This window comes from Triturus cristatus, chromosome 3_1, assembly GCF_964204655.1.
Source record: "Triturus cristatus chromosome 3_1, aTriCri1.1, whole genome shotgun sequence".
NCBI classification, from domain to species: Eukaryota; Metazoa; Chordata; class Amphibia; order Caudata; family Salamandridae; genus Triturus; species Triturus cristatus.
The window spans coordinates 698,777,003-698,801,237 of record NC_140583.1 but is presented as its reverse complement, the minus strand read 5'-3'; the positions used below and the strand labels follow the sequence as shown (position 1 = coordinate 698,801,237).

The 24,235-nt window shown below is 48.9% G+C and overlaps 2 protein-coding genes across 2 annotated transcripts in view; one reads left to right on the top strand and one right to left on the bottom strand.

Annotated features, from left to right (window-relative positions):
• LOC146860818 (uncharacterized) overlaps positions 1–22,079 on the top strand; it is a 50,853-nt gene extending 28,774 nt beyond the window's left edge. Inside the window, exon 5 of the mRNA XM_085646471.1 lies at positions 21,077–22,079. Within this exon, the coding sequence (XP_085502597.1) occupies positions 21,077–21,807 (731 nt within the window). The 3' untranslated portion in view covers positions 21,808–22,079. The remainder of the gene's footprint in view (positions 1–21,076) is intronic.
• The window catches only part of LOC146860813 (sperm-specific sodium:proton exchanger-like), a 4,738,575-nt gene that overhangs the window by 2,190,640 nt on the left and 2,523,700 nt on the right, over positions 1–24,235 (bottom strand). The gene's annotated exons all lie outside the window — the stretch shown is intronic.

Sequence of the window (24,235 nt, the reverse complement as noted above, 5' to 3'; positions counted from 1 at the left end):
TTTAATTTTATTATTAGACGCGGAAAAAGCTTTTGATTTAGTGGTATGGACAACTTTATTTGTTATTTTAAACCACTTTGGAATTCCTCCACAGATTATTAGTTTAATTCAAAATTTGTACACGGGTGCCAAAGCCAATATAATCATTAATTCAGTTATGGTGGGTAAAGTTTCGGTTCAACGGGGCACCAGGCAAGGTTGCCCCTTGTCCCCTATTCTTTTTGCATTTTTTATTGAACCATTAGCCACAGCTATTCGGGAATCCGTAAATATCTCCCCTCCTATTCCTTCTATGGCAAAAATCAAACTATATGCCGATGATATTTTGTTACTGATTAAGTCGGATATTCAATCTCAAACTGTCGCTCTTCAGCTTTTTGAGGAATTCGAACATCTGGGTGGTTACCGAATTAATAAAAAAAAAACTGAAATATTAGTTTGTGGTGGGGGTGAGGTTGAGCTACACACTGATTTACTCGGCTGTATTAATCCAAGACCGAAGAGGTATTTAGGAGTTATGTATTCTGTTTTGGTTTCCGATTTAGTTATGTTGAATTTTGATCCTCTTCTACGTAAGGTTCAATCTTTATTCAATAGATGGGACTCGTTGCCATTTTCCATCCTAGGGCGAGTGGCACTTATAAAAATGTCTATTCTTCCGTTATTTAATTTTTTATTTTCTGCCATTCCCTGTTTTTTGCCCAGTGGTTTCTTCTCAAAAGTACAATCATTATTCACAGGGTTTATATGGGCAAAAAAAAGTCCCAGGATAGCAATGCGGATTCTTTACGCCGATACAGAATTGGGAGGTTTAGCCGTACCCAATATTAAAGATTACTATAGCGCATATTTTGCCCAATATTTAGAGCGGTTTAAATCTGGAATGCAGACCCCAACTGTGTTTATTAATTTTCTTTTTAATAGAATTTGTCATGAGGTTCAGATTCCTTCTCCGTTACATATTTCTAAATTACCGAAACTTACTCGTTATAAGACGATGCTTTGGTTCTTTAAGCGTGAGGATGTCTTTCTTAAAAGATATTCTCTCCCGCAATTTAATATTAGAACCCCCTTAAGAAATGCTCTCCTTTTTTTGGGAATGAAAATTGGAGTCGACACTGTACTACAATGGGCACTTTTGGGATTTCATTCTCTGTTAGATTTCTTGAGGGAGGGGACATGGCTGTTACCTGGAGAGATGCAGCTTATTATTCCAGGGAATTTTATGTTACTTGGTTCGTATGTTTCTATCTTTAAAACGTTGGTACAAGTTGAACCAATAAGCATTGGTTCCTCCAATCAGCTATGGGACGATTTGTTTATGACTTCTAGGACGAGGAAGCCAGGGGTATGGAAACGTGTTTTAGCACAATATACTGCGGACGATCTTAGCCAAAAAGCAATTAAAAAATGGCAAGAACAGGAGAATCATGTACTTACTATTAATACTTGGAAAATTATAAATAAACTGAATTTTAGTGTTCTTCGAGGATCTAATTGGAGAAGAATGCTATTCTTCAGTAAATGGCTTCTGTATCGTACTCCTGCTGCCATTGCTAAAATGTTTCCTAACACTAATGCCACCTGTTTTAGATGCCAGCAATATACTCCTGCAAACTGGTCCCACACTATAGCTAACTGTGTTAAAATTATGCCTTTTTGGAATGAGATATTCGAATATTTGCAAAAGTATTGTGGGATTCTGATTACTTATAATGTTAAATTAATATTGTATGGATACGATTCTGATCTTGGCTTGACAGAACAGAGGGTTAAACTATTATTTATTGCAATGGCAGTTGCAAGGTCATTAGTTCTGCAGAACTGGAAGTCAACTCAAGTTGCTCTTTTTAGTGCCTGGCTGCAAAAAATTAGGAATGTTAGAAAGACTGAAATGCGATATGCACAACGAATAGGTGGGATTATGAAGTTCAATAGAATTTGGAGTCTTTACTTTGTGTAATGGTCGATTTCCGTATTTCGTAAATTATTTTCTCCATGTTATTCTGTATTTTTATTTTCTGCTTGCCAATTTATATTTTTATTCTCTGTTTGCCAACTTATGTTATTGTCAAATTGTAACTCTGACACAAGATTTTCAATAAAAAAAAATAAAAAAAATCTTGGCTGTCAGTGCAGTAGGATACCTGTGTAGAGTTTGGAGGTGTGGTTCCAGCCTTGTGGTCAAGTTGTCAATCAACAGTTGGGAGAAGCGGTAGCGGCGTATACAGTCACGTTCCCCCATGGCAGCCAAGTCTGGCATTGGTCGGGGGAGAGGCGGTGCCCTGCAGAAATTTGGAAGGAATAGCGAAGATTGAGTACAGCACTACACCACTGTCAATGAACTGAGCACATGTTCAACAGCTAATACACATATGCTCCATACAGAGTCTGTACTGTGCAATGCATCCAGGACACGTATGCCAGCCAGGTGACACCCCTACCAACAGTCAGCTACACACGTGGGTGCTCAAGGTCAACATGACATGCCATGGAACTAGCTGTGGGCCAGTGTAAGTGAACAGGCAGACGCATTACAGGAGTGACAGACATCCACATATGTGCAGAAGAAGGATGTTTTATCATACAGACAGGTTGCAGAACACTAGAGGCACAGGTCACATGTCCTTGAAATAGTACAGTCCACACACCTTGCCATGAAGGGGTACATGTCAGGAATGATCACACATACATTGAGACTACGCAGATATGTCCTTGTCTTGCAAGTCCATGTGCGATGCATACATACACCCGTTACGTCTGATTCCACATGTAGCCTGGTGTGCGTAATAGTGTGCCATGCCCATCGACACGCACACACATGTTGGATGCAGCAACTGCAGATGCATGTCACGGAACAACTACAGCAAGCTCATGGGAACACATGACACACACATGACATAGTCACATCGTGCAACGCCGGTAGTTACATGTCAGGTGTCATTATCCGTGTCCCTGGCATCAGGGGACAGTTGCGGGTGCAGGTGACTGTGCCATGCCAGTGATGCAGTGCTCGACTGTCCCCAGAGAGTCCCCAGAGAGTAGCTCCTCTGTATCAATTGATATCAAGTAATTTGCTGTTGTGTCATGCTCCCCATTGTTTCCCAGTGGCATGGTGGGTAAACCAACTGTGTGGTGCAGGGCCTACATATATTTGTAGTATTGTAGATGTCACTCATGTTGCTGTTCATGCTATGCGCTGTGTCCTATGTAGTTTGGACTCATGTGTCATATGTATACAGGTGTCTGATCATTTCCTGTCTCTTCACCTTGCCCACAGCATCGTCGGGGGAAACCGAGGGAGACACTGGCACGGACGTGGGGGAGGGATCCAGCACCGGGGCCACCAGTGCTGGGGAGTCTGGCGCAGCAAGTGGCATGGAGGCTGAGGGGAGTCAGGCGGAGAACCTGTCCAGTCCCAACACCGACTATGATGCTACCGGGTCCGAGGCAGAGCTCCCAGAGGGGACGGAGACTGCTCCCAGAGCTGAAAGCAGCACTCCATCTCTCGCCGCACCCTCCATTCCCATCACCGCCCTCCCACTTGCTCGGGTCCCTTGTGTACATGCTAGGCGACAACAGGTGCGTGAGAGACGGCAAGGAGGTGTATTTAAAAGGTGAATGGTGCACTTCCACTCCGGATCATTCTGTGGTGTGTAGGCACATTCAATTGCATGGTGCTTGTCATATGCACGCTCATGATTTAGCTTGTATTCTGAAAGGGATTCGTGTGCCAGTTATGACCCCGTCTTGTACGCTGCTTGCTAATGGTAATTATGTGCTATTCAATGATGAAGCTTGCTGTGGGATGCTTCCGGGAATTCCTCACATTGTGACTGTATCACTACGAGTGGTTTTCTGTCATTACGTCCTTTTCCCACCCCCGCATGGCCGGCTCGATGTATCCATCTGGCCTTCCATTCCAACCTTGAAAGCAGAGTTCAACAAGATGAGCAGAATAAGAGCTCTATTGTCTCAAGAACAAGTCGTGTTGACTTCATCCCGAGAAACATTTGTCCTTCACGTAGCTCACACGCGCACAGAGGTGCAAGCGCTTTTGAACACTGATCTCCCACTACATATTTGGGACTCGGATTCAGACTATATTTCATGCCTCGTCAACAAGTGGCCTGGATGTTTTTTTCTAAATTGTGGGCTCCGGCCTCGTGACCTCCTTCCAAACTCTGTTTGGTGTGATCCCCGCATTTCATCATTCGATTTTTTCTGGCATCTTCGGAGGTCTCCCTTTGCTTCTCGCCCTCGTAGCTGGGGTGCTATTATTGATCTGCGTACTACGCTGTGGCTTCACAACTTGCGTTACAAGACAGCATGCACAGGCTGCTCCATCTCCGGAAACAGATGCTTGAATTTTACGGCACTCTGCCGCTGGCGACCTTAAGCAGTGCCTATGGATTGTCCTTCCGGTTTCCCTTCTTTACCTGCGTGCAACCTGTCTTTCATTGCCTAGATTGTCCATTCGAATGGGCTCTGGATTTTTGCCTGTCTAACTCGGTGTCTCCTGACCCGGATTATGATCGACTGATGAGCCCCTTAGTGGCTCATGAGTTGGACTGTTCTGGCGTCAGGATTATGGCCTGTGCTGCAGCACATGGAGTCCTAGGGAATTGGGACATCGGAACGGCTGCAACTGAATTCTTATCCTGAAGTTATCTTGATGTCCCCACCTGTTGTCCACAAATGGTGCTGGATGCACCGATTGTTGAGGAACACGTGTGTTCTTTCCCCCTGCTGAACTGGAGGGCAGATAATTTTGCGGAACGTTCAAATGATTTCCTCTTGGAAGCTGTTGCAACTTATTGTGCTTATACCTTGATGGATTGACTTTAGCCCTGCTCATTTCATGGTGCATCCTTCGATGTTATATTTTTTCCCCTTTTACATGGTTAATTTCCCTGGAACATCGTTCATAATTGACATTTCTTTTCTGACTTTTTCGCTTCCCTTCTAGGTACTTCCAGTTCATGCCCTTGGTTCCGTTCTATCAAACTTGAACTCTGCGTTCTCGAATTTGCGTCTCTAGTGGTTAGTGGTACAAACAAGGGGGGGTGTAGTGATGATTCCTATCTCCCTATGTAAAATGCTAAGTTGGCACCACCGCGTTAGTTGTTAGTAATCCATCTTGCCAATTTTGCTGCTTTTGCGCGCGACACTGTAGTTGCGTGTTCTTATTTTTAAAATGCCTACTCGAGTTTGCTTCACATGAGGACTGTCTGTTGTTTGACATCCTTCACAGTGAGCAGCGAGCTTGTACTGTACATTGTGTACACATACAGTCTGGGTGACTAGACGGTGCATGTTGTTGTGTGCAGGTTGATCGTCCCACTATTTAGCCATTACATGCACGCAGCTGCAGATACCTGATAGACGAGTGCTTGCCATATTGCAGTGCAGCACGTTTTAGTTTCATTGTGATGGAGGACTTTTGCAGGAGATGAGACTAGATGATCCTGTGATGTGATTCCACTGAGTTGATCTGTACGGTGGGGGGTCCCCCGTTCAAGCCTAGAGACCTTCTATTAGTCGAATGATACTACTAGTGGTTTACTGGCGACAGGAAGGTTGCTGTTTCCACTGTCATTTTCTTATGATTGCTCCTTTCATTGTCTATGATATTGCAACAATGCTGATGCTCATGAACTTAACCCTTTGTCTACTTATGTTAGCCACAGTACTGCATCTTAGGACGCGAGGTTCATTGAATGAACTCTTTCAACTTTACCGTGTCTGTGTCTATTCTGTTGTGGACTGATCTGAGAATAATGACGAACAGGTATGTCTGATTCCCACCATTCCTGGGAATATTATCATGCGTTTGTTCTGGGTTGTCTATACATTGGGACCGCCGAGCTCAACCTCGGCTAACGAATGGGACACAAAGCTAGTCGGATAAGGGGTTCTGGGTTCTGAGGGGAGTTTGTGGTACACCAAACATGTCTCCTTCGTGCCAGGCACCGCACCCCCTGCCCCTGTCCTCCCTGCTGCCCTCACTGCCGAGTCCGTGGACATTCAGCGGCAGTTGCAAGTTGGGCAGACATCGATCCTGACTGTCCTCCATGGCCACACCAGACTGCTGACACAGATGGTGTCGTACATGGAGGGCATGTCATCAGCGATGTCTGACCAACGGATGTTGCTGAGGTCCATGGACTTGTCACTGACGGCAGCAGTGGGTCTCCTGCAGTGCTCCGTCCCCCCCCTACCCCGGCACCATCCGCACTTCCCACTCCCATGCCTGTCCCATACACACCCAGACGTCCCCATGCACGCACCCCACCAGACACAGGCAGCACACCACCAGGGAAGGCCAAGCGCACACCTCCTGTCACGCACTCACAGGGGGGAGAAGGCACAGGCACTGGGTCGGGGGGCAAACAGCAGCCACGCTGTCACAGTAGGAGTCCGCAGTCCTCACGACCCACTACCTCCAAAACCACTCCCCTTGGCTCTCCTGCCCAACAGTCGGACGGAGAGTCCTTCATGGCCAGTCCGTCCCTCAGCCCCAGTGTGACACTACCCCGCAAGCGTTTGAGGGATTCCCCGGGCAGGGTAGTTGTCCCCCCCCTGTCCACACCCTCCCCCAGTTGCACTGCGACCCATCCCTCCGACCCCCCCCTCCTTGGGGCCTGTGGTTCCTTCGGGTGCAGGGGAGACACTGGAAGAGCTTGCGGCCGTGTGCAGCGCCATACTGACCTCCTCCTTTGGCGCTGCCCCACCCCCTGTGGTGGAGTCGTCCGTCCCTGCACCCACAACACCTACATGCCCCTCTTGTCCCTGCGGTGCCAGGTTCTTCTACCCCACATGATGCCCCCCCTTCTGTGGATGATATGGTACAGTGCACTGTGCTCGCAAGCTAGGGGAGACGCGTCCCAACGTGTCCCCCCCTAGGACTTTGCATCTGGCGTGGCCTATGGGCTTGGTGAATAGTGTACTGTAGCTAATTTTCTTCGAAATGCTGAATGTGGTTTTTTGTTTTTCCTTTGCACACTATAGCTTTTCTGGTATTGCTGTTGGTGCTGCTGCTCTCTGAGTTGGGGTGGTGATAATGTGTTGTGTGTCTGGGAAATGTTGTAGTGTGCTGCTCAAGGGGTGGACCCTGGTATCTGCATGAAGTCACAAGGTGTCTGCATATATTCGTAGGTCATGTTAGCTCTTACTGCATGGTGACATTGTCCCAAGGTGTGTTCCTTCCTCTGTGGCACCTGACATCTTCCCTGCAGGGTGTTTCCCAATTGTTGTGCTGAGCTGTGTCAACATTTCCTCGGTGTTTGACACATCCCTTCAACTTTGGCCATGCATGCTCTGCAATGTCTACACCTGCATCGTTTGTGGCATCCTTGCTGGACACTGTACTTGTGTATGGAGTATATTGACATGACTTCATGTGGACACTTTCCCTTTTCCGCACTATGCATGTGTGTACTCCCTGCCTCACACACATGTGTTACGTGTTCTGCAGGGTATTTGGGCACCTGACTGACAATTGTGGGCATTGTATCTGTGTGTACTCCACCCTTTTCCTTCCATGGGAGGCTACAACTTGTTGGCTGCCCCGGCACCTGTACATTCCTATCATTCCTGGAATGTGGGTGACAGTGTGTGTTCCCTTAGGCTCTCTTAGTTTAGTGGTGTTTGACATGAGGATACAGTCTTGTTGCATGATCTCAGTGTGTGTATTGTGCTACCTCCGCCAGGGGTGGGTATGCATGTGTAATTTGTCATCACACCCACATGTGGTGTGTCATGCAGTGGGGGAAGGACATCCATTCTCATGGGAGTGGGACACTGCTGTCAGTGATGTGTTGTCATGGCACTCTCAACATTGTCGCACATTGTGGATGCCTTCATGCACCCATGGAGTTTTGCTCATCGGAGGGTGATGTACACACCCCCATGTCTCTGTCGACTGCTGGGGGTCCTCTGCACCCAACCCTCACATGTCTGTCCACTGCTGGGGGTCCTCTGCACCCACCCCTCATATGTCTGGGCACTGCTGGGAGGGATAGGCACACACCCCTCATATGTCTGGGCACTGCTGGGAGTGATAGGCACACACCCCTCATATGTCTGGGCACTGCTGGGAGTGATAGGCACACACCCCTATGTATCTGTCCACTGTCGTGGTACGAGCCGTACCCACGCGCTGATGGCCTGGGTACGGCCCGTACCTCTACAGCACCCCGACTTTGGGGGTGCAGCCCGTATCCATGCCTTTGGGATGTGGGTACGGGCCGTACCGCCATTGTTGGTGTGACGTAGGGGTAGGTGTGGTACGGTCCGTACCCACGCTCTGGGGGGCGTGGGTACGTCCCGTACCACCATTGTGGTGGTGACGGGTACGCGTCCACTTCCGTTGTGGCGGGACGTGGGATTGGTGGACACGCCCCCCAAAGTGACCAGACCATGGAGGTAATTAATGTGCAGGATGTTTTAGTTATTTGTGGGGTGTGGGTTATGTTTCCTGCCCCTTGCACACACACACACCCCTTTGCCCCTGGTGGTTGTTCTGACCTTCTGCGGTGTCTGCGTCGGTTTCTGTACACGAGGTGGTAGGCTATGAGGGCCGGGATGACGCGTAGGTTGGGGTCCATCGCTGTCCGTCGTGTACCGGGGCTCATTGTTCGCGTCGTCCTCAATTTCCCGGCAGTTTTTGGCTCCCGTAAAAACTGCTGCGTGCGGAGTGACGTCGGCACGAATCGTACTTGCTGGTCCATAGAACGCTGCCTGACTTCGTCCGGACGTCGCGTATGCGCCGTCCAGAATCAGATTTGTATGTACATTTTTGCCAGTCGGTGTTTTTTACGACTCGTACGGAAATTGTATTTCTGTGCGAATCGTACTTGCAAGTTTGTAAGGTGTTTTTCCAGGGTACGAGTCGGACGGAAAAAACGCTCCGTACGACCATTCGTACCCGGGTTTTACCGGATCGGAATCGACACCTATGTGTGTTTTATTTAATTGTTTTTAATATTTAATTACTTTTATATTATTTTTAATACATTTAAAAAATTCGATATTTTAGCTAACTATATTTTAACATTCTATATTTTGGAATCGATATTTTAGTACTTACCTGTTTGTAGATAGGGAGTCGATATTCTGTCCTTCTATATTTTGGCGTCGATATTTTGGGCATTCTATATTATGCCCCTCGATATTTAGTGACTGAACCACCTGAAATCACCCGACTTCCTAAGTCCAAAAGGGTTTGGTCCTAGTTCATCTCTAAGTGTCCCTAATCTTTAAAAATCTAACCATGACTTTCCCCTCAGAAGCTAACGGGAGTTGGGGGCTGTGTTCTCACACTGCACACGGCCCCCGTGGGTCCCCTGTGTCATTACCTTGTGTGGTTCCTTGGGGTCCCAGCGATTTTACAGGCTCTAGGCCTTGTATCTAGTTAAGTCGTGGTTCTTATACCACTATTTTAGTACATGGTTTGGCTCGCCCCTAGGGCCTAATGTGTATTTGTGCTATTTTACTGTAATATTTGAAGTGTAACTTATGTGTTTGGACCTCTAGCCTCATAAAGAGACTAGTAGGGTGTGTTTAGAAATAAATACATATATTTTATATATATACCTGGTGTGGTTGTCTTTCATTTAGCCATTCAAGAGATTATAGACTGGTAAAACAAGGTGCTTTTCATTCCTTCAAGATTTAGCCTCCATAGCTACCACTAGGTTAGCTTTCAATAAAGGTTGTCTTTAACCAATCATCGATAAGGGATTGTTTGGACCGGTGCAAGGTGCCCACTATAACTAGTGGACAGCATATACCAGGCCAACTTCTCACAATGGACAGATAGCCTGCTCAATGCGGTCAACCCAGATGGACTGTGTTCGCATTGCGCTAGAATTTACGAGAGAAAGCGAAGTGTGACCAAGGCATGAAGCAGGCATGCCAGAGTGCAGGCAAATGGTTTAATGGCCTTTCTCTTTTTAGGTTAGCCGTTAAATCCTGCTTCATGGCAGATGTGAAACGTTGTGGAGAGGTCACTCCAATTCCCAAATAAAAAATCTCCAGGAACACAACATTCAAAATTGACACCCATTGGCACCTTTATTGGCAGCCGCAGCAAAGAGGTATTCAGTCAGTACTGCCATCTTAACCTGTGATGGGGGGATGAGCATTAGACCTATATTTTACTTTAACGCCATTGTACTGTCCCTGTAGTGACTAGCTGAAGCGTATATGTGATTATTGGGAATTAATGTTATGTGAGATTGCACTGCTGCTGCCTGCACAATTCCTTTTATGTGTGAGAGGAGCTTGCAATATTGGTGCTGCCCGAAATGCACCTTGTGGGCTTGGACAAGTTAAAAGTGGCAATAGTCGAACAATGGAAAGAAAACTGGAGGTGAACATACCATGTGTTATTTTCTGCAGTTTGTGATTTGGAGGGGAAAATCGGAAATAATTGTGGGATAGTTTAGTGGGTTAATAGACTGACTGCGAAGGTCTGTAGAGTCGGATCAATGTAAACTCAGTGGGTAAATGCATTTACTAACGAGATCAGACTGTATCCAGCAGTCCAAACATTCTCATTGATTCAGAAAGCTTAATAAGTTAATTTGTGTTTGAAGTATTGGTGACAATCAGTGGCGGCTGCTCCATTAGGGTGTTTGAGCACCACCCCACTGCTTTCTCTCAGTGCGGTAAGCAGAAAATAAAATTGTATTTTAAATAACATTTTATTTTTTGCTTCTCGCGCTGCGAGAAAGCAGACGGCAGGAGTATGCCTGGTTGGGGTGGGTGGGATCGTACGCCTGGTTGGGGGCGGGTGGGTGGGTGCTGGGGGTGGGTGGGAGCGTACGCCTGGTTGGGGGCGTGTGGGTGGGCGGGTCGGGTAGGTGTGGCTTGCACCACTTTAATTACCGTGACTGCTTGGTCGGCCCTGGGGCCGACCAAAGCAGTCATGCGCACTCTACATTTTCTCTATGTAGGCTGCATGCAGCCTACATAGAGAAAATGGTGTCCCTACTGGTGCCCGGCTGGGCGCCGCCCGGGACTCCGTGCCAATCACAACGCTGCCATTGCAGCGTTGTGATTGGCTTACAGGAGGGGAGGGTGTAGGAGCATGCCTGTTCAGAAGTTGAATGCCCAGGTAAGTTTTGATTTCTTTTTATTTTAATTTAACCCCCCCCTCATGCACCCAACCCCCCTCCCCACCCCCCCACCCCCCCCCCCCCAGTATTGCGAGCCACAACTGTTCTTGCGCGGTGCCTTAAAAATGGCTAAGCAGCTCGGTTCACGGCGCTCCTCGCACCTGGGGACAGGGGCTGTGCAGGGGGCTTCGGGTTAAGGCTAATCTTCATGCAGCTGCCTAGTGTGGAAAATACATCCAAGTCGTGAAAGCAGCACTGCGAGAGATAGTGGGGGCGGGGGAAAGTAGAAGAGGAGCCAAGGATACTGAAGGTCGCTTCAGTGAGAATGGAAGTACGGGCAAAAGAAAGACGCGGTATGGAAGACATAGGAGAAAATGCTAGGTGTAGCCATTTGCGTTAACTCCAAAATGTGCTCTCTGAGCAGCTGAGAATGGTGATCTCAGTGGACTTCCATCCGCCTGCTCACATGCAGGTGTGCAACTGGGTCTTTGGTCTCCTCGGTGTCCAGCGCAGCAGTCGAAGAGATTCACTTGCCCCTTAAGAAAAACTCAACTGTGTACTATGACAGGCTGTGATGGTCGAAATAATGGCGCGTAATCTTTGCACCGTACTAGGGGAAAACAGATGTTTTCTGCCCAGGTAACTGTAAGCAAACCATATTCAGACAGAGAAAATTATTTTCGGTTGGTAAAAGAAAAAAAGCTGTGCCAGTTTTGCCACTCTCCCCCTGGAGAAAAATGGCGTAGATGGGTAAAATCACGCGCCCGATCATCTTAATGTGGTAATTTATATCAGGCGTCCTGAAGAGAGAAGTCTTTCGAACCACTTGTGCATTCAGCGTCCTGATTTTTATACGTAGCCAATTGGGCTTCCTGCAGGTAAGAGCACAGCCACTAGGGACTCTGCTCTCTTCTATGCCCGCTCTGAGTCCTCCCTTGCCCCATGGACGCTGCTCTCACTGCAGGCTGGATCTTCTCTGCTGCTGCTCGTGCACTGCTCACACAGCGAGGGTGCCCAGCAGCCCCCTCCAGAGTGCCTCCAGGCAGCTGGTTCTAGCTACTGTTAAACACTCCCGGCTGGGGGTCTCTTTTCCTGTTTTACATGCTTCGTGTAAAACAGCAGGAAGTACGCACCAGGCCGAGCGTGAGTGGAGTCGGCTGCACTGTCTGTTATTTTGGAATATTATTCCAGACGTACGGTGCATTCCACAGCTAAAACTTGTAAATGGCTGCTAAACTTGCATTCAACGTTTTCTCGACCTAACAAGTGGCGCTTCTCGTACCCTTGGTGGTCAGAGTGGGCATAATTTGCCGATGCAGTCACTAAAAATCACTTTACTACTCTGTCGTCCCACAAGCTACTGCACCAGCCCCCTGGATAACACAATTTCAGCAGACCGTTCCTGTCCCAGCCCGCCTGTTCTATCTGCCACAGGTCGAGCTGAGCCCAACTCACCACAGACATTTCATACAGGACTTCACTCCTGACATGATGGAGAAGGACCCTCCTGCCCTGCCAGCAAGGCTTCACTTTGGGTGGTGACTGATGGAATACGATGGGCGTACTCCAACGGAGTGAAAGAGGAAGGAAGGTAGGCCTGTCAACCCTTACCTCCTCCCGCAAGGGCTCTGCCAGGCAGGAGTGGGCGGAGCCTGGTTGCTCACTTAGTAGCCCGTCCTTGAGTTCGACGAAACAGGTACCATGGACGCGAGTATCGGTACCGGGTAACGTATCCTGCCCTCCAGCACGGGCTGGCAGCTATGCAGGTTGTGGAAGTGGCCTTCCTCGGGGGCGATATGTCCACATGATTGAGGGAAACCCCAGGGTAATGCTTTTGGGCTACCAATTAGCAGGAGAACAATTGGCGTACCCAGTATCCAAGATAGTGAAGAAGTTTACACGTTGGTCCTCCTCTGTGGTCACTCAGCCCTGTCTCTCCCTGGTATACTAGCAAAAGTTTGGGAGGGCAAGGCTTCTCATTTGGTGGAGACTCTTGGAATGCGATGGACATACTCCAACTGAGTGTAGGAGGAGGTAAGGCGGGCTTGTCAACTCTTACCCCTCCCGCATTGGCACTGTCAGGCACGAGTGTCTTGTCAAGGGGATTGTTCTTCAACCATTCTAAGGCTACATTGGACCAACGCCTAGTTTTAGGTTTACGGTCATTTCAGTCAAAATCCACGGGGGAGTTAGAAAGGATGAGGGCACCTGTCCTGTGGGGCAGGCCGCCCGCCGGTCCAGCTGGGCGTAGATTGTCTTGGCTGGACCTGGGAGAAGCCCGGTATCAGTTGCTGTAGGTAAAAAGGTCCACCTGGAGCCATGCGCAGTTGCGCAGAGCAAAGAGGTTTTGGGCTTCATCAGGCATGGTCTTACACACGCCAAGTCCACAGGGTGCCGGGAGGGAGATGGGGTGCACCTCCCTGGTTTAGGCACGGTTCTTTTCCTACTGGACCTAGGGGAAGCTTTGGCTGCAGCAGGTTGTAAGGAAATAGGTCTACCTTGGTGGGGGGCCCTGGTAGTGACGGTGGCCACTCCCAAGGCTGTGGAGGAGTTACAGGGCGATCCAGGGTCTGCACATACCAAGGGGTATAGCATGCAGCAGCACCGTGTGGTGCTAAGCCAGGATACCCAGGGATCTTTTAGCGTGTCCACTGGAAGACCTACGGCGCCCCGCTACCGACAGGCGGTTGTGGGTCTGAGCAACCGGGGGCTGCCATGTATGCTCCGCCCACCCATCACGGGGGGGCGTGGTGAAGCATGTGGACTGGAGGTTCACGGATGGGAGGGGTGGACCCTCCCAACATTTGGTGGTCACCAATTGGCGCTGCCATGGTGACCCTAGGCTTATCAGACGGGCAGGCGCCATGGGGCTGGCCTGCCCTGGGATCGCCCGTAAGATAACCCACCGTGTTTGCATATTTATTATGCTAATAAACCTGCAGCAATATTTCTCCACTTACATTCAGTGTCGTGTGTTTTATTATGATTATGTACTGATGTATGATATGATAACGGTTGCCGATATTGGCACTATGTAAGGCTGCCCGGGGTGGGGGTTGCGCAGCGGCCCGCCCCCTTGAGGGCGGCCGCCTTAGTGCCACAGGAAGGCACAGGGGTGGGAGGTCTTGTCCCTGGGCTTGACCTAGGGAGACCCCAAGCAGGTAGCTGCTTCCGGCGGGGAGGAGCCTTGAGGGGGGTACATATTCGGTCCCCGCCCCCTCCTCGCCCTCTTGTCCGCTCGTTTTGCCTTACCCGCCCATCCGCTTACCCGGCATCAGGAGGGACAAGAAGGGGGGGGAAGGTTTTTCTAACAACTTTCACTTTTGTGTTGCAGGAGGAGTTACAGGGCGATCCAGGGTCTGCACATACCAAGGGGTATAGCATGCAGCAGCACCGTGTGGTGCTAAGCCAGGATACCCAGGGATCTTTTAGCGTGTCCACTGGAAGACCTACGGCGCCCCGCTACCGACAGGCGGTTGTGGGTCTGAGCAACCGGGGGCTGCCATGTATGCTCCGCCCACCCATCACGGGGGGGCGTGGTGAAGCATGTGGACTGGAGGTTCACGGATGGGAGGGGTGGACCCTCCCAACATTTGGTGGTCACCAATTGGCGCTGCCATGGTGACCCTAGGCTTATCAGACGGGCAGGCGCCATGGGGCTGGCCTGCCCTGGGATCGCCCGTAAGATAACCCACCGTGTTTGCATATTTATTATGCTAATAAACCTGCAGCAATATTTCTCCACTTACATTCAGTGTCGTGTGTTTTATTATGATTATGTACTGATGTATGATATGATAACGGTTGCCGATATTGGCACTATGTAGAATGCTCACCTGGGCACAGTGTGTATGGCTGCTTATTAAGAGTCAGGAGGCATGATTGTATTTTATTTAGTATTGGGCCTGCTCACTGCTACCATTTACAACATTATATGGCTGTGGTGCCCTTTTAGTTTCACTGGTATTGTAATTGCTGATTTTGTTTTGTCGCTTGTGAGGCCTTTTGGTATTTGTGTTTTTTTATATTTGTATTTTTTGTAATGTTTTAATTCTGTAGGGTATACTGTCGAAACAGTACACCCCACAGGACAGTAACCCACCGAACAGGATGGTAATGGAAGCATACTAAACATATGTTGTAGTAGTCAGGACTGGTAAGGCCTTTCATTCCACTGGGTATTTCTCCGCAGCACTGCTATCTGAGGGGTGGTGCTGGTGCGGAATAGAACAAGCTGCCTTCGATGGAGTCTGTGGTGACTGCACGGGAGAGACAGCAGGTAATAGTGGGGGGAGTGAGTGTCACAGATATATTTTATCTTAACTTCCTGAGCCGGTAACCTGCCATATAAGAAAAGTTACAGTACCTGAGCTGACTTCAGCATTGCAGTCACTGTCTGAAATCTGTACAATGTTGAGTTCATCGTCAGTGAGGCTGGCTCAGGCTCCACGCTGTAGCCTCTCTAACATTCTGGTGCACTTCCATTTCTGGTGATTTGCAGCGGTTATAAGATGTTTCATAGAGTTTGTGGTGTCAGAAATGGGTATAATTTCCGATATTTATGTTTCCCTCATCTTCATTGCTTGATTTTGCTCACAAGAAAGCGTCGCTCATAGTCGTTGAATGTCACTCTCTTTTTCAAAATTGTTGTTGAGGCTCGCTCGCTCGCCATAGTGCAGTACAGCAATAATTTTACGCCCACCACTTTCAAATGTCACCAAGCCACCACTGGTGACAATAATAGTGAGGCAAGTCAGTGGGTCATGCTCCTGCTGCAAATATTTTGTGCAACTTGCTTGTCAGAAGTCTCAGTCCTATTATGATATCACCCTCTAAGCAGTGCAATGGAACTTTTTGTGATCGCTCATTAAAAATCTAAACGTTCTCATAATTTATGGATGTGTTTGAGTGTCAACAATCTATGCTTTACAAATGAAGTAGAATTAAGTCAAACTATTAGCTGTGTAGCTGGACCAAGTATTTTATATACAACATAGTCACAGGATATTTTTTGCTATTTTTAGCCTCATCTTTTACCCTGCCCCCAGTGTCCCCAGTTGTACTCAAGATCACAGTTCTTATCCTATTTTTCATACACCTCGAATATATCTAGGGTTTTCGACTGCAACTACGGTTGCAAACCATTGACCAGTAAATGACCCCTGATTTCTGTGCTAAGTGACTCACAGCTTCCCCTCTGAGAATAGTGTCAGCAGCCTTGAAAGGAGAAGCCACTGGTCCCCAGGACCAATTCATGCTCCCTCAGACATCTTACCTACATTGAAAATGTCCTTCCTTTAAAAGCAGAAACCGTCCCTTCAATAGGCATGGGCTGCTTTAAAATAATGTGCCCCATTTGGAAAAGCAAATGCAGGGATGGAGGACTTTTGTCTTTTTCAGGTCTGCATTCTTGCATACGTAGTTAGTCACAGGGCGCCAAGTAGTGACCTGCCTGATAAATGTTCGTTAAGCAGGTGAGTTTGGGATCCCCTTCAAATGCAAATTTTGTGATACAATGCATTAGTACATATTGCATTGGAAATTATACCCCCAATTGCAAACCAGTTGATGTCCGAATTGCAAATCCCTGGTTAGCATTACGAATAGGAGTAGTACATCTGGTCCCAAGTACATAAAATGTACTGTAATGTAGCCATATCTAATGGCTGTGGCACTCTCTGTATAATTGGAAACATATATATATATATCTGTGTACGTATATATTTATATATATTCACTGAAAAAACAAAGGTTACAGTGACGTCAAAGTTAGGTTCACATTTTACACACACAAACTCATAGAAATTTAGCAGTTAGAGTTATCTCAAGAAACTATAAATCAAGCCCTAAGGTAACTATAACATGCACAACTGCCTTGCACAGTTGTCTCATCAATAATTTTACAGCAAATGTTGCACTGATATTATTCATAACATATTAGAAGATCTAAACAGTGATGTAATATGTGGGAAAGTTAGCAGTACATGGCGAGGGTGTGAGTTATAGTTACCTTAGGGTACGAGTTATAGTTACTTGAGATAACTAATAATAACAGCAGCATTTCTATGGTTTTGTGTGCATTTAAAATGTGAACCTGACTATAAGTCCCTGTAACCTTCATTTTTTTTCAGTGAATTTCTTTTTTTTAAAACTAAATAATATGTAATTAACATACATTATTCCAACCTCAGCCTCGCGCAGGCAATCGTCTGTGCGCTACAGGGCGTGCGGCCACCCCCTGCATGCAGCCATCCCCACGCAGTGCATGGCCTTTGGCAGTGGGCGGCTGGGGGTTGGCTGCAGGGCTTGGCATTAGGTAAGGATTTACGGCCACCCCCATGCAGCCCTGCAGTCAACCCCTTGCATGCTGCCAACCCGACACTGCGCACGACCTTTACCCATGCACGGTGGGGGATGGCCATAGGGCCTGGCTGCCCAACACCCCAAAGGCATCCAACCTGGGAGGGAGACATGCAGCCCCACTCCCTGGGCCTATTTTGACCCCGTGGACCCTATCGGCCAGGGCCCACCACCTTATTTTAGGGGAAGGGGGAATGTGGCCCTCCTCCCTGGGTCATATGTGACCTCAAGGACCCCATTCCCTGGGCCCCATCATTTAAATCATGGGAGAGGGCGTGATAAAGTGGTACACAACTTTAATTTGTTTGTGACCACCCACAAGGGTTTTTACCAAGAAGCTATTAGTGACATTTAGGGGCCTATTAGGATGGCGGTCAGAAAACCACCCCGACCGCCATGGAAGCGGAAAACAACCGTCTGCCAGCACCATAGAAAAACCGGAGGACAAATTAGGATCATCCGCCAAAAAACACCGACCACGGCAGAACGGGGCAAAGAAAAAACGCCCGTAGCGGGCGGTGATTGCCAAAATCCATCCGCGGCGGTCGGATACGCGGCAGAAAATAACCAACCTTCCACAAGCACAGCGGAGACACCGCACGGGAAATTAGGATATCCCCGACGGTCCCACGGTACATACCGCTGTTTCCGACCACCACGGTCGCACACTGGGGAATGGGAGAGCCATCGGAAGAGGTGCAGCACAGCCACCTCTGCGCACGATTCGTGAAAAATATGTCGGAAGATGCAAAAAACCCACAATAAGGCTAAAAAGTGCACACAGCAAACTAGCCATGACCCTCAAATACACAAACACACCCCAGTGACACAACCACATGGCAAAAAGAAAAATACATTTCCCAGGACAACACACGCACCACACCTGACAGCAATACCCCATTTGGACACACCCATATAGCTGAGTATAAAACCAGAAGGGACACACACCCCAGCTTAAAGGAGAGGCAAAGAACACTAACCACACCACACACAGCACTAACACCACTTCCACACCTGCACCACTAACCCCCCTGCACATCACACACCATACACATCACAACAACACCCACCACTCACACCCCTGCACCCACAACCACTTTCCACACCACACACCATGGCAACACAGATAATGTCCAAATTCACTGAGAGTGAGTTGACAGTCATGGTAAATGAGATAGTCAGAGTGGAAGCAAAACTGTTTGGTAGCCCGGTCCAACAGACACCATTAGCCACAAGGACACAAATGTGGGCAAGGATAGTCAAAAGGGTCAATGCAGTAGGGACCACCCCAAGATACAAAACAGAGATCATGAAGCGGTGGCATGATCTGAAGAGGGTTGTCAAAAAGAGGAGAAGCAAGATCCGTGTACTGGCTCAGAGGACTGGCGGTGGCACTCCCATTCCACCAAAACCATTCACACCATGGGAGGAGAAGGTGCTTGCCATACTGCATCCAGAGAGTCTCACAGGAGTAGCCGGGGGAGTGGAGGCTGGAAAGTACAAACAAATGACTACCACCACACTGATATGTACTGCCTTGCACAACTACAAAGCTACACCACATAGGACAAATTCCATCCATCTGCACCACACACTCACAAAAAACATGTCTCCCAGATCCAACGTTCATCCACTCCCATTCACCCCAAACGTAGCTACCAACATTACCATGGGGGCATGTGTACAGGCAGACAGCACTACAACTCCCACCAGGCCCCCTTGTCCCACAGCATCAGCAAGATAGGGCCCTCCCCCCACCCCACCCAGAAGCAAGTCTCAGCCATTACATTACCCTCATCAAACTTACAGGTAGGTAGCCCTTTTCCCTGGGAGGGTGTTTGTGGGTGGGAGGCCTGTACCACTACTCCCACCATGCACCCTGTCCCACATCTGAGCAGGATGGAGCCCTCCCCCACTCAGAAGCAGTTGGAAGCCATTGCAGTACACCAAACAAATTTACAGGTAGGTAGCCATCTTCCCTGGGAGGGTGTTTGGGGGTGGGAGGCCTGTACCACTACTCCCACCATGCACCTGTCCCACACCTGAGCAGTATGGAGCCCTCCCTCCATCCAGAAGCAGTTGGAAGCCATTGCAGTACACCAAACGAACTTACAGGTAGGTAGCCATCTTCACAGTGAGGGTGTTTGGGGGTGGGAGGCCTGTACCACTACTCCCACCATGCACCCTGTCCCACACCTGAGCAGGATGGAGCCCTCCCTCCAGCCAGAAGCAGTTGGAAGCCAGTACAGAACACCAAACAAACTTACAGGTAGGTAGCCATCTTCCCGGGGAGGGTGTCTGGGGGTGGGAGGCCTGTACCACTACTCCCACCATGCACCCTGTCCCACACCTGTGCAGGATGGAGCCCTCCCTCCACCCAGAAGTAACCCTGGGGGTAGTACTACACTTCGCTCATGGAGCATGCGTAGTTTGCACTACTATGCACTACGCAAAATGCACGTAGCACAGTGCAAAAACTGTGCTACAACACGCAACATAGCAGCAATATCAACAATACCCACATATGCTTTGATTAAGCAATTTTGCATGCTAAAAAGCATATAACCAATTAACAAAAGTGAACTGTGAATGAAAATATTAGGCAATGAGAAAAGTGATGTTTTTGGGGTCCTCCCTAACCTAGGGGGAGGACCAAGCAGATGCCTTGAACACAAAGAGCATATCATGCTGGTGAACGATTCAGTGGTGGTCCCTTCCTCCTAGGATCACCCCAAGCACAGTTATGGGCAAAAATACAATCTCAACCAAAGGCCCTGCAAAGCGTTATGGGACGAGATTAGCAGTGGGCAGTGAATATTATAGTGTCCAATATCAAAATAATTCTACAAAGAGCTGCAGTTCAACTAGTTGTTACTAAATGTCCCTCACAAGTCAAATGCAAAAGCATAACAAAGCCAAATGTGAGCACATTACAGGTAAGTAGCCAGTACATGCACCCACACATTTGTCACAAAAGAAATTGTGCCATATGACAACACCAGCCACACATTGCACAGATATGCACACCTACCCCATTGCCACGCACCGTGTGCACACAGGTAAGCTAAGGAAACTGTCACAGCTACCAAAGTGTGACACACCAATGCACATGTAGAAGAAAGTCTGGGCACAATCATGCACAGCACCTAGTGACATGTGCATTGCCATAGGGCAAGTGCAACAAGGACCATTTGAAAAATACGAAAGCATGTGTGGTGGTACAAATCAAGATATGCACATGACAGGACAAAGGTATGCAGGAGATGACAATGGCAAAGTCCATGGCCAGATGTGACGCCTGCCAGGTACGACAAATCAACAGAGTCCCCAATGAAAAACATGTTGTGCCAGTCTCTAGATGGCAACAGGTCCCTGTAATCATGAATTATGCACGGGTCGCATGGTATGCCTTGACACCTCACACCATGGACAAGTAATACATGTACCACTGCATCATGTCAGGAAGCACAGTAGTGCACATAGTAAACAATGTGATGATCAGTCAATTGTGTAGTGTACAAAAAGTGAATGACACACAGCTAACACAAAGCTTGCGGGTGCACTACAATGACCATTTCCCATCTGATTCACAGGTGACCAAGAACTCACTGCAGAGGACAACACCATCAACCTGCAGGGACAGTCTCCACCCCCGGTACATGGTATCTCGGATGTTGACCCCCAGGATTCCCTGGACGATGAGCTCGAAGCTGGCCCATCTGGTGTGCCAGGGAGCAACAGGTCCCAGGACCCCATCGTCCCCCCCCCCACCACATCTGCGGCAATAACAACTTCACTGCAGACCCCTGCTGTTACGGCCTGTGCGGCCGCCACCAATATCAGTGCTGCCTGCAACACTCTCCCTGTCCCAGAGGATGACCACCCTACACCACTGACGGAGGAGGGCAGGGAGAGAATGCAGGTTCCCACAGTGGTGAGGCAACAGGTCCGTGGCAGCAGGGTAGGTGGGAGGGGCAAGGTAACCCACAGACACCAGGAGGCTGGGACCCAATCCCTGGAAAACATCACCAGAGTCCTTGCCGCATACGAAAAGGCCCAGGGACGAACGGGCCGGTCGGACGAACTGTTGCACGATCTCATCCTGCTGATGAGGTCCATCGACACCCGCATGGGACAAATTGTGGACCTCTTGGGCCACCAAGTGGCGGTACTCAGGAACAGGCCTGTGCCACAACCAACACCTCCATCTCCCTCTGGTGGGCCGCAGGATGACAGTTCACCATCCTCCTCTGCGCCCACAGATAGGGATGAGTCCTCAGACCCCACCGGCCCTGCAGCAGGGCCACCCACTGCCAAACGATGAAGGGGCCGTCCTAAGAAGATCCTGGGAGTATCTGGATGCAAAGCACCTGCCAGAAGTCACGGAGCCAGCCATGATGGCAACCCTCTTCCCCACTGCATTGACCTTTTGGACTGTCCTTCCCCACACTGCCTTGTGAATGGCATTTGTCTGTTGGACTGGGTCACCACATCAATGTGGTGACTACTCGGTTATCTCATTTACCATAACTGTCAACTCACTGCTCCACCACCACCTCAATGGAAATGTACCCCCTCACATGTCACCATTGCAAATAAAAGATCCTTACGCACATGTTGTCGTGTCTGCTAAGTCTTTATTGCAAGATGTACAGTATTCAACATGATCACAATGTACCTGGAGTATCGGCTGCATGTAGGCAAGGAGAAGTTGAAGGCACCTAGGGAAAACAACAGAACAAAATTCACTGGTCTGGGTGTGGCATCACAGACATCACACAACATCTACCCTCAGGATAACCCAACATGCACATGTCACAATGGGCAACAAGTGTCAACATACACGTCCTGTGGATGTTCCCAAATGACCTGTCCCAGAAACATTGCCAACCACTGCTGAGACTACAACTGGCTGCTGTTATAATTCTCACATACCCCTACACGACAACCGCAATATCAGCAGAAAATTGGTATTTTGAACATTGTCACCCACCTTCAAGTGAAGTAGTGGTTGATGAGCTGTTCACGCAGGTCAACACTTTCCTCCTCTCCACTGTCCTCATCACTGGACACGGGTTGGTTTACAGGCTGGGGCCTTGGGTCCTCACCATCACCCAGGAGCAGGGGAATCTCCTTGCGAATGGCTAGGTTGTGGAGCATGCAGCATGCCACTGCAATCTGGCACACCTTCCTGGGAGAGTATGCCAGTGCACCTCTGGTCTTGTCCAGGCAGCGGAAACATGACTTGAGCAGACCAAAAGTACGTTCCACCACACAACGTGTCCTCTCATGTGCCTCACTGTAGCAGACTTCAGCCGGTCTCCTGGGATTCCGCAGTGGGCTCAGTAACCAGGGACGATTGGAACATACAGAGTCACCTAGGTATGACAAACACAAATAGTGCAATGTCGTTGAGGCAGATGGCAGCAGGTCACACACACAGCATGCCATACGACTAGGCATACTCACCCATAATCCATGCCCGCTCCGGAAGCAGATTAGCCATCAGCTGGTGCATAATGCTGTTCCGCAGGATGTAGGAGTCAAGGGCCGAGCCTGGGAATTTGGCACACACGTGGGAGATGATCATATCTGCCAGGCACACCACTTGCACATTTATGGAGTGGTAATGTTTCCGATTCCTGTAAATATGCTCACTTGCCTGTGGTGGCACAAGCCCGACATGGGTGCAATCAATGGCACCAACAACATGGGGGATGTGTCGAAGGGGATAGAAGTCTCCCTTCACAGCTAGCAATCCTGCACCCCTGGGGAAATGGATGTACCTGTCCTTGTATATCATCATGGCGGACAGTACATTACGTAGCACCACGCTGAACATCGGTTGTGACATCCCACCAGCGCTGGCCACTGTCTCCTGGAACGATCCAGTGGCAAAAGAATATAGGGCCACCATCACCTTATAAGTAGGGGTGAAAGCTGTTGGATATGCCCTGCGGGGCTGCAGGTGAGGCTCCAACAGGTCACAAAGGGTTTTTAGGGTGGCTCTATCCAGCCGGCATTTCTGGATGATCGCCACATCCTCCATGTCCTCCAGCACCGTCATGTGACTAATCAGATTTGGCCTCCTCCTATTTGAGATGAAAGTGGACACATGTCAATGCAATACATCATGAGATGGGCACAGCATCTCATGTTCTGGATGACACAATGACAACAATGAATGCCATCAAAATTGAGTTACAGACCAGCTTACATGTAGGGACACCTTCAGCTACAAAAAGGGCACACCTGTCAACTTACACAAAACAAGTAGCTCAAACAGCACCGTGGTCAATGTGAATGCACATAGGGATATGACCAAATTTCACATGGGTACTCCTGGGAGTATAGCATCCAGCATATGTGTAACAAATCAACCCCACTGTCTCCTACATAGCTGCTGTACCTGTCAAACCTTCATTGACCATGTGGGCACTGTGCACTGTAGATGTTTGCCAGATGGCCATTGCCATTGTACGGCATCCATATCGTGGTAGCTACTGCCTGGCCCCGGCGGTGTGTCACCAGCACTCCCCACATCCACAAGTGCGGTAGTGATAGGTATGTAGACACGGGTAAATGGCGGTTGCAATGCTCCGCCAGCTGAATCGCGGTAGCTACCGCCTGGCCCTGGCGGTGTGTCACCAGCACCCCCCATTCACCCAAGTGCGGTAGTGATAGGCATGTAGACATGGGTAAATGGCTGTTGCAATCAATGTTCCCTCTAATTTTTTTCCTCTGTGTGCGGC